This window comes from Sinocyclocheilus anshuiensis, unplaced genomic scaffold (assembly GCF_001515605.1).
Source record: "Sinocyclocheilus anshuiensis isolate Anshui unplaced genomic scaffold, SAMN03320099.WGS_v1.1 scaffold299, whole genome shotgun sequence".
Classification (NCBI taxonomy): Eukaryota; Metazoa; Chordata; class Actinopteri; order Cypriniformes; family Cyprinidae; genus Sinocyclocheilus; species Sinocyclocheilus anshuiensis.
Window position 1 is genome coordinate 499750 of NW_015552565.1, and position 16326 is coordinate 516075.

The 16326-nt window shown below is 40.2% G+C and overlaps 1 protein-coding gene across 1 annotated transcript in view; it reads left to right on the plus strand.

Annotated features, from left to right (window-relative positions):
• Nucleotides 1–16320, plus strand: part of LOC107664840 (apoptotic protease-activating factor 1-like) — a 28107-nt gene extending 11787 nt beyond the window's left edge. The window contains exons 16-25 of the mRNA XM_016455521.1: nucleotides 259–384; nucleotides 1383–1624; nucleotides 1957–2083; nucleotides 2186–2311; nucleotides 4171–4296; nucleotides 4935–5063; nucleotides 6035–6160; nucleotides 6929–7054; nucleotides 7991–8137; nucleotides 14282–16320. Of these exons, the coding sequence (XP_016311007.1) occupies nucleotides 259–384; nucleotides 1383–1624; nucleotides 1957–2083; nucleotides 2186–2311; nucleotides 4171–4296; nucleotides 4935–5063; nucleotides 6035–6160; nucleotides 6929–7054; nucleotides 7991–8137; nucleotides 14282–14440 (1434 nt within the window). The 3' untranslated portion in view covers nucleotides 14441–16320. The remainder of the gene's footprint in view (nucleotides 1–258; nucleotides 385–1382; nucleotides 1625–1956; nucleotides 2084–2185; nucleotides 2312–4170; nucleotides 4297–4934; nucleotides 5064–6034; nucleotides 6161–6928; nucleotides 7055–7990; nucleotides 8138–14281) is intronic.
• The last annotated feature ends 6 nt before the right edge of the window (nucleotides 16321–16326 follow it).

Consider the following 16326-nt stretch of genomic DNA (forward strand, 5'->3'; position numbering starts at 1 on the left):
GCACATTTCGTGGAATATCTCTGGATGAGGAGTGAAAGAAACACCCTGAAATGATATTTAGAGAATTTAACGGCAGATGTGTTGAACACAAAACATTTCCTGCAGACTAAATATGTTCTTCTCTTATATAGTCTGTCCTGTTCATTATACCCTGACAGAGTGATCAAGACCCCTACACAAAGCATACGTTACCCTTTCTTCTATTCATCTTACCTTTTTGCCGTCTTTCTTTTCTTTCTGTCTTTGTCTTTCTTGCAGCTATGGAATCCCAACAAGCCGACCTCTCAGAACACTATGTTTGGACACATGGAACCTGTCAATCACTGCTGCTTTTCTCCTAACGACGCCTACCTTGCCACTTCATCCAGTGACGGCACCTTGAAGGTTACTTGACTGTTTCTTTGCTTTATTTGATTTATTGTCTAGCTGTTTTACTTGCCTATTTATTTTATTTAATTATTAATTTGCCTGGTTATTTAATGCATTTGCTTTATAAAAATTTATTTTTTAAAATATTTACATTTTTAATTTACATATATGTATGTATGTATATGTGTATATATATGTGTGTGTATGTATTATATATTATATAGTATCTATATTATATATAGATGAGGTTGTAGATCAAGTCTTACACACACACTGTCCAGTTTTCACCTGACGGCTCACTCCTGCTGTCCTCCTCCTCTGATCAGACCATCAGGGTAAGCTAGCTTTGGGCCCTCTCTTACTGTAGCGTGACAGTTTTTTTGCAGTTATTCTTTGAACAGTATTGACCTGTTATCACAACTAGTGTTAACTCTTGTCTAGCTGTGGGAAACAGATCGGGTTCACACCTCCTCTGCTGCGGCTCTGAAGCGGGATTCTGATGTTCTCTTCTCCCACAGTGACGTTACAATAGTGGCACCAGACAGCAGAAACAGATTACAGGTACAGTCCACAAGAGACATGTGCATCTAGTGCTAGCTTGCTGCTGTTTTTTGTTTTATTGCATATATATATTACATGTAATGTTGCATTTTGGTCAGTCAGGTACGGACCGGATCGGCAGGTGCCATTCTGTTTGAGAGTGAAGAGTTGCTGTCCAGGATTCGCTGTACGTGTATCAGCAGAAATGCTTCATTTGTGGCCCTAGGAACTGAGGATGGAACTGTACAGGTATTTCACCTGTTGGGATATCATCATCTCCAATTATATGTATATGTGTGTATGTATGTGTGTGTGTATATACTATATTATATATGTGTGTAAGACTTGATCTACAACCTCATCTATAACATTTACATTCACATTTATAAGTGTTTCAAACTACTGGATCATCTTCGGTCAGTACAGGTGTTCTCTTATGTGTTTCTTGAACTGTTGTCTTTTGTGTCTTTCAGCTGTTTGAGGTGTCATCTGCGAATGAGTGGAAATCAATTGATGTCAATAGTTTTTTCCCAGAGAGTGACGATGAAATAAAAGCCATCGTGAAATGCAGCACTTGGTCAGCCGATGGCTCACGGCTTGATGAAATAAAAGCCATTGTGAAATGCAGCACTTGGTCGGTCGATGGCTCACGGATCATTTGTGCTGCCAGAAACGCTGTGTTTGTAAGTGATTTTGTGAGTGTTGTTGTGAAATGAGAGGAGTTGGCATCGCCACTCAATATTTTTGATTTGGTGCCTGTAACAGCTTTTTATATATATATTTTTTTATTTGATTCACAGCAATCACACATCAATTTAATGCATCCTTGCTGAATAAAAGTATTATTTTAAGAATCTTACTTATACCAAACATTTGAACAGAAGTGTTTTAGAAAACAGCCAGTGCAGATTTACATGACAAGTTCACAGGACATGCAGACATGTTGGTTATTAAGTATTAAGAATGAACAATGTAAAACATGGGATAAGGTAATTCTGATTTGTGTTAATGTTAGTAATGTTGGGATGTTTTTTTTTTTTTTTTTAGTTGTGGAACGTGGGAAACAGATCGGGTTCACACCTCCTCTGCTGCGGCTCTGAAGCGGGATTCTGATGTTCTCTTCTCCCACAGTGACGTTACAATAGTGGCACCAGACAGCAGAAACAGATTACAGGTACAGTCCACAAGAGACATGTGCATCTAGTGCTAGCTTGCTGCTGTTTTTTGTTTTATTGCATATATATATTACATGTAATGTTGCATTTTGGTCAGTCAGGTACGGACCGGATCGGCAGGTGCCATTCTGTTTGAGAGTGAAGAGTTGCTGTCCAGGATTCGCTGTACGTGTATCAGCAGAAATGCTTCATTTGTGGCCCTAGGAACTGAGGATGGAACTGTACAGGTATTTCACCTGTTGGGATATCATCATCTCCAACTGTCTCATCCTAATATTATACTCAATTTATTGGGTTTTTGGATGAGCATGCAAAGCACTCTGGGAAAAAATAGCCTTTAGGATGCTTGTGGGTGTTTTGACTCACCTCCGGCAATGAGATTTGCCATGGCTGTCAACTGCTCTCAGCCTTCTAATCTCTCGCCCTTCCTTTCCCAAACCCGTCCCTTCCCTTCTCTCCCTACTGAATGTCGTTGTGCTGGAGGCGAGTGTTGTCCTCCTCTGTTGCACAGTGTGTACTGTAGTGTAATAGATGTGACTGGTACGTCGGTTACAGCGGGGACGCCTAGAGGTAACAGCTGACTGATAGAATAAGCAGTGTTAACAATCTTACATTACACCCATTTACTGCCAAACAACCATTTATTTAGATTGCTCCACTCCATCTCTGCCTGATTGTCTGTGTTCACCTTAAAGAGAGATTGACAGATGGCTTTAAATAAGCAGAACAAAAACTTGAAGAAATGTACCCGGTTCAGTACAAATGAAACTCTGTTGACAGCCAGTGTTACATACTGTTTACCACAGACAGTTACAACAGATATTTATTTTTATTTCTTTTTCTTTTACTTATTTTTAAACTGAAGTTATTTTTGTGTTAATTGTAGTGTTGATTTAGTGTTGATTGAAAATTGTAACTGGAACATTTCTTTAAACAATGTTGATCTAACATTTTATAAAACAATTTGCAGCTTTGTTAATGTAAATAAGGCTTCCCTTCATCTGCAGTGATGTTGGTACCAATATGAAACACCAGAGGGCACCAGATTGTTACTGGACTGTGTAGAACATGGAAAGCATGAACAGCTCACTACTAAAGCAATTGTCTTGCAGTAAAAACAGTTAGTCTGTAACGGAGGGTTTCTTGCATGTCTTCCCCCCCCCAAGGAGATCCCTGCCATTATTGAAGTGAGTGGAAAAATTGAGAGATGAGGTCTTTGTTTGTGTATATGTGTGCGCAGACAGGAAGAGTGAAAGTTAGACAGTTTCTGAAGAACACTGGATGGAGAGCCTTGCAGCTGCTGAACTTACAGCGTGATTTTGTGCTGGCACTAGGGTTAGAGACAGGTACAGTGCAGGTATGGTGAGTGGCAAGTGTGTGAAATGTCATGGGCTGTTCACACAGCGATTATTTATGTGACTTTCTTTACAATGTTTCAAAAAATCTATTTGAAATAATACTGTCGAATGTTTTCAAAGAATTCTGAAAAAAGTTTCCCCAAAAACATTAAGCAGCACAGCTGTTTTCAACATTAAGAAATTATTCTTGAGCACCAAGTCAGCATATTAGACTGATTTCTGAAGAATAATTTGTCTTTAACACTGACATTGTTATTTTTGTGTTCTGTACACATTCATACTTGATTTCTGAAATCAACATTTTCACAGCATTTGATCACGCAAGACCAGAATACCAACCCGCAAGCACAAATACCTCTTATTTACTTTGCAAAAACACAGCACACTCTCCCGTAGCCCCAGGCAGCTTTTGAAGTTTGCGTTTTGAAGCTTTAGATGCAGCAGAGAGGGCCGATAATCAGTCTGGCTATCCTGAATGCCACCTTGCCCTTTAACTTTTTTTTTTTTTGTCGTCTCATACAGAATTGTTTTTTTCTAGATGTACAGGTTTGCTGAATTTTTTGCCATCATACTTGTCATTATTTCTCCTCACTTTTAAAAGGCTCTTTTTTTTTTTCCTCTAATTTTTAGTAGTAAAACAATAATTGTACACAATCAAGTAAACAAAAATAAAAGGAAAAGTTGCAATTGCATTTGAACAAAGTTTTACATTGTCTATCTGTCTGAAGGTGTTGGAGGTTCCATCTGGAAAAACATCACTGAAGCTCACAGGTCACACTAGGACTGTTCACCACTGTCAGTTCACTGATGATGGTGAAACCCTCATCACATCCTCAGAAGACACCACTGTCCGGGTAATTCACTTTTAAATGTTGCTCATAATGAAGATGCGGTCTATTCTCTTTAGTTTTTTTTAGTCAAATAAAAAGAAATGTCTATACTTAATGTAATTTATCATATTTTATTAACCAAACATTCCTGTTTATGATTCGTATGTGATTCGTGCAAAATTTCTTTCAATGAGGACAAATTAGTTTTTTTTTTGTGTATTAGGATGTGGTGGTTTATTACGTCTTTTTGATAAAACCTTTTATATGCATTTTCTGGCTGTGAGGAAAAAGTCTCATATGCAGTTTGCAGGTGCAATTTAGTAATTAGGCCACATGCTCACAAACTTCTGCAGCAGCTGTTGTGTTCGTTTGAGAAGTTTTGGGCACTGGGTCATTACAGGGCTCGTTGTATCATTGGTGACAAGCCGAGAAAGTGTGAGGAGGGGAAAACCGTTTGTGAACTGCTGCATGCACATTGAAATTCTGTAAGAATGGATAAGTGACAGTCATTAAGACCTTTAGGACTTGTGTAGTAGGATCAAAGTTTATCACTTTGAACCAAAATCAATACTTCAAATGCTATAAGCTTAGCAAATCCGTTTCAGGAGACCTTAAATGTCAAAGTTAACTTTTGAAAGGATGAACGTTGTCTTCGTCTGCAGGTGTGGAAGTGGAGGACAGGTGAGTGTCTGGTGCTGGAGGGCCATAAGGAGCCGGTCAGGAAGTTTCACCTGTTGAACAACTCTTCTTCCTCTCACCTATTCTCATGGTCGTTTGATGGCACTCTTAAGGTAAACAAAACCTCTACTTATTTTTCTGCATTTGAATGAATCAATCTTTAGGACACAGAGAGTGTGAAGGATGACGTGAAGACCACATTTAACTCTTTTCTATAGACTGCATTGCTTTCAGTGCAAAACATGGTTATCAAGTCCAAATTGTGGACTGAAAGCCCAGTCAATCATGATAATTAGGTGATGCATGCAGTTAATCACTTGCAAACAGCTTTTTTAAGATCTCAACAGCAGAAGTTGTTACACTTCACCCCAATTGTAATCAGGGCTTCTGGGGGAAAGATTGTTAATGTGGTCCACATCTTCCTGCCACTTTCCACAAATAGGGTACAAAAATGGGCCTGAACCACTTACGTTTGGCCCATGAAAAGAGGTGCTTATCCTTGATTCAAAGTCTCAGTAAATTATAAAAGCTTTTCGATTTCCTGTTCCATTTGTATGAGGTCTAAATAGTTTTGAATTGATTTTTTTTCTAGCAATAGAAAGAATGAAAAATTAAGAATAGAATGGACTGTTTTTAAAACTAACTACACCTAACTGGTTAACAGGAGTGCAAATTTAGTATGAATTAGGCTTTAACATTGTAGGATCTAGCATGGTTGTTTATAGTGTCTAGTAAATTCATGAATTACGAAAATTGATTTAATGTAAAAGTTTTAATGTAAAATATTATTTTTTTATAGAATTGCATATGATTGCGTTTTTTTTTTTTATTTGTTGGATATAGTCATCTGCGGTGAGACAGGCCAAAATAGATACAGAAAATGTTTACAACTAGCAACCCTTCATATAATTTTTTTTTTTCCCCTTTGTTTTTTTTTTTTTTAGATAAGTTTATAATTGTCATATCAATTTTCTAAGTTTTAATTGTTTAACTCAAATCATGGGACACTGAAGTGTACCATATTAATGCAAAGCTCCTCCTGACATTTTCAGCAAAGTAGTCTTTTCGTTTCTTTTTGTTGCAGGTCTGGGATCTGAACAGAGGGCATATGCTGCAAGACCTTGAGTGTCATAAGGGTGCTGTCCTGTCATGTGATGTGTCCTCTGACGGACATCTCTTTGCCACCACATCGGCCGATAGGACTGCTAAGGTCAGAGAACAGAGGTCACAAATTCATACATCAGATCAGTGTCAGTGGACAAGATATTGTTCACATTTAACTCTCAGAGCTTCGTCTGCCTCTGTGTTTACATCCTGGGCTCTGACTGTGAACACCTGCTCCCGTTACACTGTTAGTTTGTGTTCACGCTAGGTGTGAGTCGGTGTTGGCAGGTGCTAGGTGACTACCTGGAGTATCTTTACTGAGCCTTGGGTGCTTGCGTTAATGATGCCACGTACGGCCAAATACTGCCTAATTAACTTTGTGTGAACACAGTACAAAAGCTCACAGATACACGTACACACACGCATAGCGCCCTCTGTTTGTGGTATCAGAGGTCAGAGTCCAGTCTGCTCGTCTGAGAGCGTAATGAGATGAAGTTCTCACTCCGCTTCTACCAGAAAACCTTTTCTAATGAGATGCCATGTTCACGTCTGTCTGCCAGATCTTCTCACCGATTGGCGAGAGAGAGGACGGCAAAGTGAATTTGGAGAGCAGATCAGAAAAATCATTCATGCCAAATGGACCCGCCACAATTAGTGACTAACTCTTGACTAAAATTAGAGATGGAAAAACTAATTTCAAGCAGCAGTTTTGATGATTTGCTCAAGTTTGTTCTGATTCCAATTTATTATATGAACCATTTCACAAAGAGATCTCTCAAAAACGACATTAGATCTCTTCAAATTACTTTACAGTTTTGCGCTTGTTCAGTTCATGCTATAAAATGGCTTGTAACTGCTGATATTGTTCCCTAAGGTATGGAGCAGTGCCTCGTGGGAGAACACTTTTTTACTGAAGGGACACAAGGACTGTGTTCGTAGCTGCCGTTTTTCTTGGAACAACAAGCGACTTGCGACGGGGGATGACAACGGAGAAATCAGGGTAAATAAAATCTTAAGCTGCTTCATACTGTGAATCATCTGAGTTAAAGGGAATAAAGATCTGATTGTGGCCTTGATAAAACTTCAGAGGGATTTGAGTATGTGTTATGGTAAGGATTTTTGATATTTGCGACCCAATCCCAACTTTTTTTATTTTATTATTTTTTTATTTTTTTTTAAACCAAGAGAGTAATGATGCCTAATAAAGGAACTCTCAGATCTTTTTGGACGGCAAGTGTTGGCAAAATTCTACATATTAACTGCACTGTTTTTATTTTTCTCGTTATGGGGGACAATAGTTCCCCTAATTGAACAATCACCCAAATAGAGTTGTAAAGAAGTTGTAATGGCAAAGGTAATCAATTACAGTGAATTTTGGACATCTGTGAATGTGAGCAGATATTATGGCCACATTGAGAGCAAATGGAGATATTAAGAGAAGTGATGCAAGGACAAATACGTCTTGATGCCTCACAACTCGGCATCGCCTCCATGTCAGTTCTACCAAGCCTTCTTCTGAGTTTTTTTTTTTTTTTTTTTGCGGGGAGACAGGCCACAGTGCTCAGAACCATAAAGGAAAGATCTACCTCATTAATTAAAGATGCTGCTCGCAAAGAGAGAAAGTGAGAGAGACGTGAGCTTTGAAAAAGCACCACAAGCCATGAATTAAAACATCACAGCATTTCTCTATGTAACACTGTTTACTGCCACAGAGAAATGTCAAGTCACACATCACAGAGTAATATCTGTAAATCAGGCTTTAGTGCTGTAAAAAAGGATATATTTGCATTTTTATTTTCTCAAAAGCGATTTCTGATTCATACAAGAAACATTGATGCATTATAAATACACTTTTGTGGAATCCGTGTTGTGCCGTATGCATTTTGATAACCCATTTCTTTTGTACTAATGTTGTATTGTGTTGTGTATCTTAAAGCTGTGGAGCATGCTGGATGGAGCTCTTCTGAAGATCTGTTCCCGGGACACTAAGGACTCCATGGACTCTTTCCACGGTGGATGGGTGACTGACCTGCACTTCTCCCCTGATAACAGAGTACTGGTCTCTACCGGTGGATACATCAAGGTACACTTATTATACAGATGATGTCACCGTATACAAGCAAATTCTTAGTGGCGCACCCTGGAAAAGAGCTGTTTTTTTATTAGCTTCATTTATCCTGAGAATGCTGCATGTGCGGTTATGATTTAGAGCTGGGTAAAAATAATACAAAGATTTGTAACTTTTGTTTAATTGGTGAATTAAAAATGCAGCATAATCAGTGTAGCCTGAGACGAGGGTCTGAAACTCTGCTAGGTATAATTTACAGCGTCAGCAGATATTTAATTAATTAATAAATATTGATATTAAAATATACCCAGTGAATCGTATTGAATTTGAACATGTTATTACTGTTTATTATTGTTATAATTATTATACCTTTATTGATGATAATACTTATTATTATAGTAATACTCCATTGCCCTGCATTCTTTCTGAGGCGTCGTGCAAAAGTGCAACCAAGATGAAGTCTCGCCAGTCTCTTGACATCATGACTATTTCATCTTTATTATCAGGCAGACGCTTGTCCAATCGCTCATGTCACAGAGGCACATTATCATGTCAGTAACGGAGCGAGACTAAGTTCCATCAACAATGTCAGCCATTATCCATCACGCATTGCAACTTCTTTATTAATACACTTAGAGCCGTCTTTACATTGAGTAAGTGTCACAGGCATAATGATGCTTCATCACGCATCAATCTGTCAGTTTATCAAATGCGTCTGCATCGGGCTGCCCTCTGCTCCTGACCCTCTGCTCGAGCGTGCGAGCGACGTATCTGTCAGAGACCCAATAATAAGCTCTGATTGATCGCCAGCTGTCCTCACACTAAGGATCTCGCTGTGTATAATATCAAATGATAAATTAATCATCGTCAGTGTTGGTTCCACATCCCCAGCCAAACCTCTTCATCAGACCGAACCAAACCTGCCGTAAATCCACTACGACCACACAAAGGAAGGAGGTGCATGAGACGTGACACGTCAACGGTGCGCTTCCCGCTGTAGATGCGCTTCTGTTCCGATTTGAGAATTAACGTCACCTGCAGGATCCGGTTATATTTTGTGTCAAGCATATGTTGTGTGAAGTTGCAATAGTAGATTAGTAAGTTCCTGTGAAGAATCCCTAGGTATTTAATTTCCTGTCCATGTTGTCACTTGCTTTTATGTCAGACATGTGATCTAGACAAACTTTGACATTTTCAAAGCAAAATTATGATCTGAGCCATGACCTAGCAGTTTGCACATTTAGTTGCTGTGCTCGTGCGGCGGCACAAGTTTGAATTCAGCCTGCAACGTTGTACTGTTTTCAACATCTTCTCCTCTATCACCAATTATGTTTAAAAAAAAGCCTTCAAAAAGATTTAAAAAGAATGTAATGAAATTAAGCTGAATTTTGTCGGGTGTCATAATGGGACAGCAGCCTCGTTTGCTCTGTTAAACTCGGTTTAGCTTGTCATTCAGATGGCAGAAAGAGTCTTGTATATATATCACCACGCCTGATCTTGTTTGGCACGGCAGCTCTCTGCGTTCACTTTGAGGTGATCTGCCTCTCAGCAGCATCTACATCTTTTGATGTCTGCCTTCCGCAGTTTGTCGTTGACATATTTCTATTTGTATCGAGCCATCAGCGAGGCTTATTCTTTGACACCACTTGCAGTTCAGTCCATCAGAGTACAAAAACAACTGACTTGACTGGCCTGCCGCCATCCACGTTTAATCTCACGGTAACGGATCTTAGTTCATTTAAAGTCAGACAGCAAGTCAGGGATTCATTAGTAATGGCATTAGTAAATGCTCACAGATTCAATATTCAGAATGACTCGAAGTAATTTGTGAGACGTATATATGTAGTAACTTTTTGTCTTCTGTTTTTCAGACAGTGAATCCCAAAAAAAACTCCCACACTGGCGAGCAAACCTTTTTTTGGGTGCATGATGAGTGTCTCTCGCTTAAGCCTGTCATTTCTGACATGATTTTGTGTGGCAATCCAGATTGGAGCATCACTAAATAATTCTACATGATAAAAAGAAGGCTTCAAAAAGATCTGTATCGGTGATTGTATCGGCACCCTTAGCTTTCACTCATAAAAGACAAATGATTATTGTAGCAGTGTGTGTGCGAGTGACCGAAATATTTCCTGGAGGAGAGGAGAAACGGATGAGGAGGTCAGCCAGGATATTACACCTTTAGCGAGGAAGAGGCTCAAACGCATTAAATCACACTGCCCCACTCCCTTTCTTTCACACACGTAGTGTTGTTTGTCCTCTGGAGGGTTTGGCTGCTGTTGGGAGACTCATAGTAATTCACACACATCAGCTCCGGGGCATCCAGACCTTCACCTCTACCAGACAGAACGTTTATATCACAACGATTTATTGCTTCGGGTCCCACAACAGCGTTCACCTGCAAATAAGAGACTGTTTATTTCCTTTGTCTGTTTCTACTCAAACAACTGTGAGAAAAAAAAGATGCTTTTGTTTTGTAGCCGTAGCGATGCTAGACTGAAACAGCCCCAAGCACTGTTTTTGAGTATTTTTTTTTTTTTCCACAATTCCTCTGAGGTGTCTGGATGCGTAAGGGAGATGGACTTGTTCTCGTCTTGTTTGCCATGTTTAATCCAAATGAAAGTTAGACTTCTTGTTTGTAGGTGAAAAAACATTTCCTTTCCATTTCGATTTTCCCCCCTACTTTGGGTTGTAGCCTTTCATTATTTAATAGTTTCTGAGAGAATTCATTCAATCCATTTGTTTGTCTTTTCAATGTTTGCCAGCGGCACAACGCGCTCTTGTACTGTAGGAAGGTTTGACACGGATTGCAACACCTGTCACCTGTCACTTGAAGGCTCTGCGTTCTTAATTTCTCTTGAGTGCACGTAGCACAGGAAGGACCGCTTTGCCCGACTATTATATCAAATGTAACAGTTTATTGTTTGAACAGTTCAATCACCTATCTGTTCTGTAAAAGTGTGGTTCGTGTGCTGTATTCCAAGCCTTTTGAAACCCTATGACAGGTTTTTGTGAGTAACCAAGCAAAATTGTAATTTAAGTGGTTTGCGTGCTGTTTGGCTGAGTAGATTTTTCATTTTTGAATGAATTGTTCCTTTAACTCGCTATTGAAATGTCATCTTGCACCTATCTTACGTCGTAGTGTACTTGATGAATCGTCCTGCATTTCAGTTTTGTCCAGAGGGGAGATGTTTGACTTTGAGAGAAATGGCTTTTTGTCAGACATCGGCCATCGAGAAGACAACCTTGAGTGCTAGCTTTTGACCCATTTGCTCACATGACCTCAACCTTTCAAAAGAGTTAAAACGCCACAAGTTATGGTTTTCATTTGCCCGTAATGACTCAACTTTGACTTTATCTGGTTGAAAGTGATCTGAATGTTTAGCTCGGGGCAGGCAGACACACGCCAAGCCATGACTCAACGATTCGGTCCAGACTCCCGGCAGATGACCCGTCAGAGCGCGTTCACACAGGAAAGATGCTACAGAGGGCTGACGGCACAGCGCACACTCCCATTTCTCTCAGTGGAGGATTCCTCTGTACTTTGCACAATACAGACAATAGAAAGAGCGAGAACAAAGACAAACAGAATAAAAGAGAAAGAGATTGCAGGAAAGAAAGGAAAGGGATTGTGTGTGCATGAATATTTCGGCCTTTGGATTTATAAAGGAATAATTGAGCTTTAAAGTCTGAGGTGGGTTCCCCTCTTCTCTTGGTTTCTCCACTGCTCCTGTGGAAGTGTAGTTAAACAAGGTGTGATGTTACTCTTATATAATGAGAACTGCCCAAGTGCTTCTTTTTTTTACTGCAGGCCAGATAAGCATGATGGTTAAAAAAGTCAGACACCTTTATTTGAGTTGTAGAGTCAAAAATGGATGCTGTGACAGTTGCAGACATACAAGATATTCTCACGCGATGCCACGAAAGCGATTGTAAATAAGTACAAACATTGCCATTACAATTGTATATTTTAGATTACAAAAGGGAATAGAATATCTTGTTTCGTATGGAAATTTGACTTTTGCAGCTATAGCCCGGCCAACCCAGTCACCGTACACAGTGTAGTTGGCGGTAGATGTAACCCAAAATGCACAGAGGGTGAGGGAGAACAAGAAGTAATGGGCCGCTGCTGCTGCTAACTCTGTACCCTTGGGCATGTCGCTCAACTTCACCACGCCCCCAGGGTCTGAGGATGACGGCTGGCCCCTGCTCTTCTGACCTCAACCATCCCTGTCTGCTTGTGTGTGTATAGAAATGTGATTTCTCAGGAGATATGCAGTTCTTCGCTTACTTCAATGATAAAATTGTTTTTTCTTCTTATTCATGCAACACACTGTCCTTGAACCCTTCCCCTCACTCTCCCGATTGAGACACCGAGGTCCAGACAAGTCGTGTCCCCTCTCGTTCAGATCATTTTTAAAGAAACTTCTGGAAATCCACCCAGTCTGCTTTGACTGCACACAAAGGATTTTTGTATTCTTTGGCATACGAGTAGAGTGGATGGAGTGGAACAAGGACAGGTCTGTCTCTCCAGACCATACTACACTGGGTACCATGTGAGAAATAACGCAGCTCTCAGAATTAAAGTTGCGCCCAAAAAAAAAACATGAAAATAAGAGTAGGAGAGTTGGCCTTGGCTTGGTGAATAATTTGAGGTCTTGTTTCTTTACTGGTGACATTTTTCTCCCGGTCGCATAATAGCACTTCTTAGCCTGAATTTGCAGGTATTTTATGTGCCCTATGTGTTTTTTGTGACCAGAATGTGAAGTTTGTGTTTGAAAATGCTTTCTCTCCATCTGCTGTCGCGTTTGGTCCGTTGCCTTTATGCTGATGTCAGGATGATGAGGAATGAGTTTCAATACAAGCATACGGCATAAATGTCTTATTTATGCATGCAATGCTATTTAAGTGATTTTGACTTCCTTTTAACAGATGCACTAGCACCAAAACAACAGCGCATATCATCTGACAGATGTGGTCTGAAGACATACGAGTCTAAAGTTTGTTTCCTTGACACAGGGCGACTTTAACTTTTCAAGAATACAGTGCATGCTCATCCAGCGGAAAGAATATATCTGTGTTAAGCCCTATTTGGACCGGATTAGTTTTCCACGAGGAGCTCAGGTGGTTTTGTTAATCCTGTCCGAATGAAAAACAACTGCGTTTGCAAACGTAGCCTCGAGTAATTTACCTACCATCGGTCTGCATCGCTTGCCGTCAAACGAGCTTCTGTTTGGAATGTAGTTTCAGAGGAAAAAATATTCAAGCAAAGTGGTCTAAATTGGTGTAAAACAATTTGAGTTAGCTAGTACAAAAGCAACATCACATCCGCAAACGTGCTGCTTTACCTTTAATTGTACCCTTCGAGGGCAGGAAACGGATGTTCCAAACATATCAAGGTTGTAATTTTTAAAGCAACTGTATGTGTGTGTCTGGCCGGCCCACCTTTTAGTGCTTATCCTTTGTTGTTATTGCCTTGAGTTTTGGGGACCATAGAGGCAGTGCAGAATATTTTAGCTGAGAAGCTAGGCCATCAGGGAAAGGAAACATTTTTTTTCAGAAAACGCACAAGCGAAGCAATGTGCTGTGTCTGAATGAGGCAATCATGTCCCGCCATAGTTCTATATTTGGAGGTTTGGTACACTGGGCAGAAAACTATCACGACTGGTGGTGAGTTTTCAGCACGAAACTGTAAGTTGTGGAGAATGAGCTTGTTAAATGCAAATGAGACCCGTTAATTCACAGCGCGGGCCGTGTGATTAATGAGCCTGTCGGGGGGGCCGTGTTTGTGCATCTGCACGCAGAGACCGTAAAAACAAGCGCTGCGGTCGAAGGCATCTGTCGTTGTCGTCGCTGACAGTTTGGCCGGTAGCTGCTCAGTGGCCTCATTTTCTCAGCGTGCCAACGTAACAATCACGCCTCTCAGGCGCCGTAACCCTCCAGTGTTGGCACTCATTTAGCAGTTCTGTTAACATGCATTTGACGACATTTCCTTTGCTACTTTTTTTAGAGCATTTCCGTGCAGCCATGGGGGACAGAGACCCTCAGGTGTCAGCGTCTGAAGTTTTCCACCGTTGAAAATGCTGCAACTGTTACAACGACACAGACGTTGAGCCCAGGGAATGTAGCTCATTGTATTTTGTTTTTTTTTCATCATAGTGGTGGAGCGTGGAGACTGGCGAGGCCTTGCAGACATTCTACACGATGGGAGCCAATCTGAAGAAGATCCACGTGTCACCCTATTTTACCACCTTTGTCACTGTGGATGGCATCGGTATCCTTTACGTTTTAAAGAAGGTGGAGGGAGGAAGCCTATAGATGTTGTTTTATAAAATGGTTTCAAGTTCTCTACAATGTTGGGAACAAAACATTTTTAGAAGACACTTTGGAGCGTAAGAAATGGGTTTGTTGATGACTTAAAATTCAATTGTAACAATTAAAAAAAAAAAATTCTTACTGATGTTTCATAATGCTGAATTGAAGAATCTGTCCTTTTCTATGACAATGTCTTTGTGCTGTCGCAATCGAAGCCAAATACTCTGACCCACATTAACAAAAGCCTTTGTATCTTTTGTTAGAGGGCTTATGCAGCCCAGCGTCGGATTTCCTCCGAGTCCATGCGTTTGAACCAATGCCTTAATGTCTAAGTAAATGTGTGAAAAGAAGCACATTTTGGGTGATGTGCTTAAGGTTTGATTTGTGACAGCGGAGTTTCATGCAAGGGCTTTAAGCTGGCTCGCCAATTAAGTGAGGAACACTATTGTAACCTTGTTATGACTACATAATTTAGTTTGTGGGTAGGTTTCTCAGCGAGACTTGAAGAAAAACAAGGAATTACAGATTTTCAGCGTTGTCTTAAAAAAATAAAAACACCAAGTAAATGTGTAATGATACAAATATGAAGTGCTGTAACCAGAGTACAATTTGTCCATGCAGATACACCACTGGATTATCAAAAGGTGAACATGTAATTGTTTTTGGTGTTTAAGCATGGTGTAATGTGAATATAAAATGCAGTACAATCAATGAAGACCAAGGCAAGTAGTCTGACTGTCATTGATGGTACGATTGATGTTAATTAATTTATTATTGGCACATTTGTTCTTCCCCAGCGCTTTACGGTGTACAGCATGAAAGTAGATGCAAGTGATTTTTGCATGTAAGGTAAGAAATGTTAAAGAGCAAAAAAATGTAGATCTTTTGTGTGTGTGTGTTTAAAAGGGAGGAGGGCAGTGCTGACACAGCAGCGGTCACCGTCTGTTTTTGACACTTCCTGTTGGCAGCTGGCTGATGAAAACAGACAGCGCACTGTTATCTAAATGTCATTGTTGAGCAGAGCTGTGCGCTGCATTGTACAGTCAGCGGTAGACTGCATTAGTTGTTTGCAAATGTTTGTGAGAAGTGTTTTTTTGTGTGAAGTATGAAGATGTAGTGTTTTTGTTTTGAGGTGAGAGGCGGCAGGTCTGTGGAGCCGCTTTTCTGTATGTGCCGATCACACAATGACATTCTCAATCACCGCAACAAGCCACAACCTCACATTGCACTAGGCTGGGGTGCCCAATCCTGTTCTTGGAGATCCACCTTCCTACACAGTCCACTTCCAACTGTAATCAAAGGCACCTGTCTGTAACTTTTTCTGAATTACTTTAGTTGCTTGTGGGTTTAAAATGACCTTTGCTGGTAGGTACATCTCCACAAACTGGATTGGGCACCCTTGCGCTACATTTCCCCAGACCATTGACAAGCTTGCCGTTCAATGATATCACATTCTATCACCCAAGCCAGCTCATCTGTGGTATGAACAAGAGTTACCTCATTACTTTTTCAGCTCTCCCTTACTGGTGAAATTGTTGCTAGAGGTTCAGTGAAAACTCAACATTCTCTAAACCATTACATAACCCACCATAGCATCCCAAAGCTTATGCCACCTGTGGTTAAAGTCTGCTTTGTTGAAAAGGTTTGGGCCTTTTGCAGATGTAACAACTGATTTTTTGGAATAGGCCGGGTGATTTTCTGTTCTATCCCTTTCCTTAGCATGTATTGACTGTTGAGGTACAGAGATCATTTATCTTGTGCATCTCAGCTACACATTTCAAACCAGTTCTTGAGCACATTAAACAAGTGTTTGCATTTTACACAATTGTCCATTTCACTTTTGACTAGTTACTCCACTTTACCCAATTACACAGTAGGGGTTGCATCGA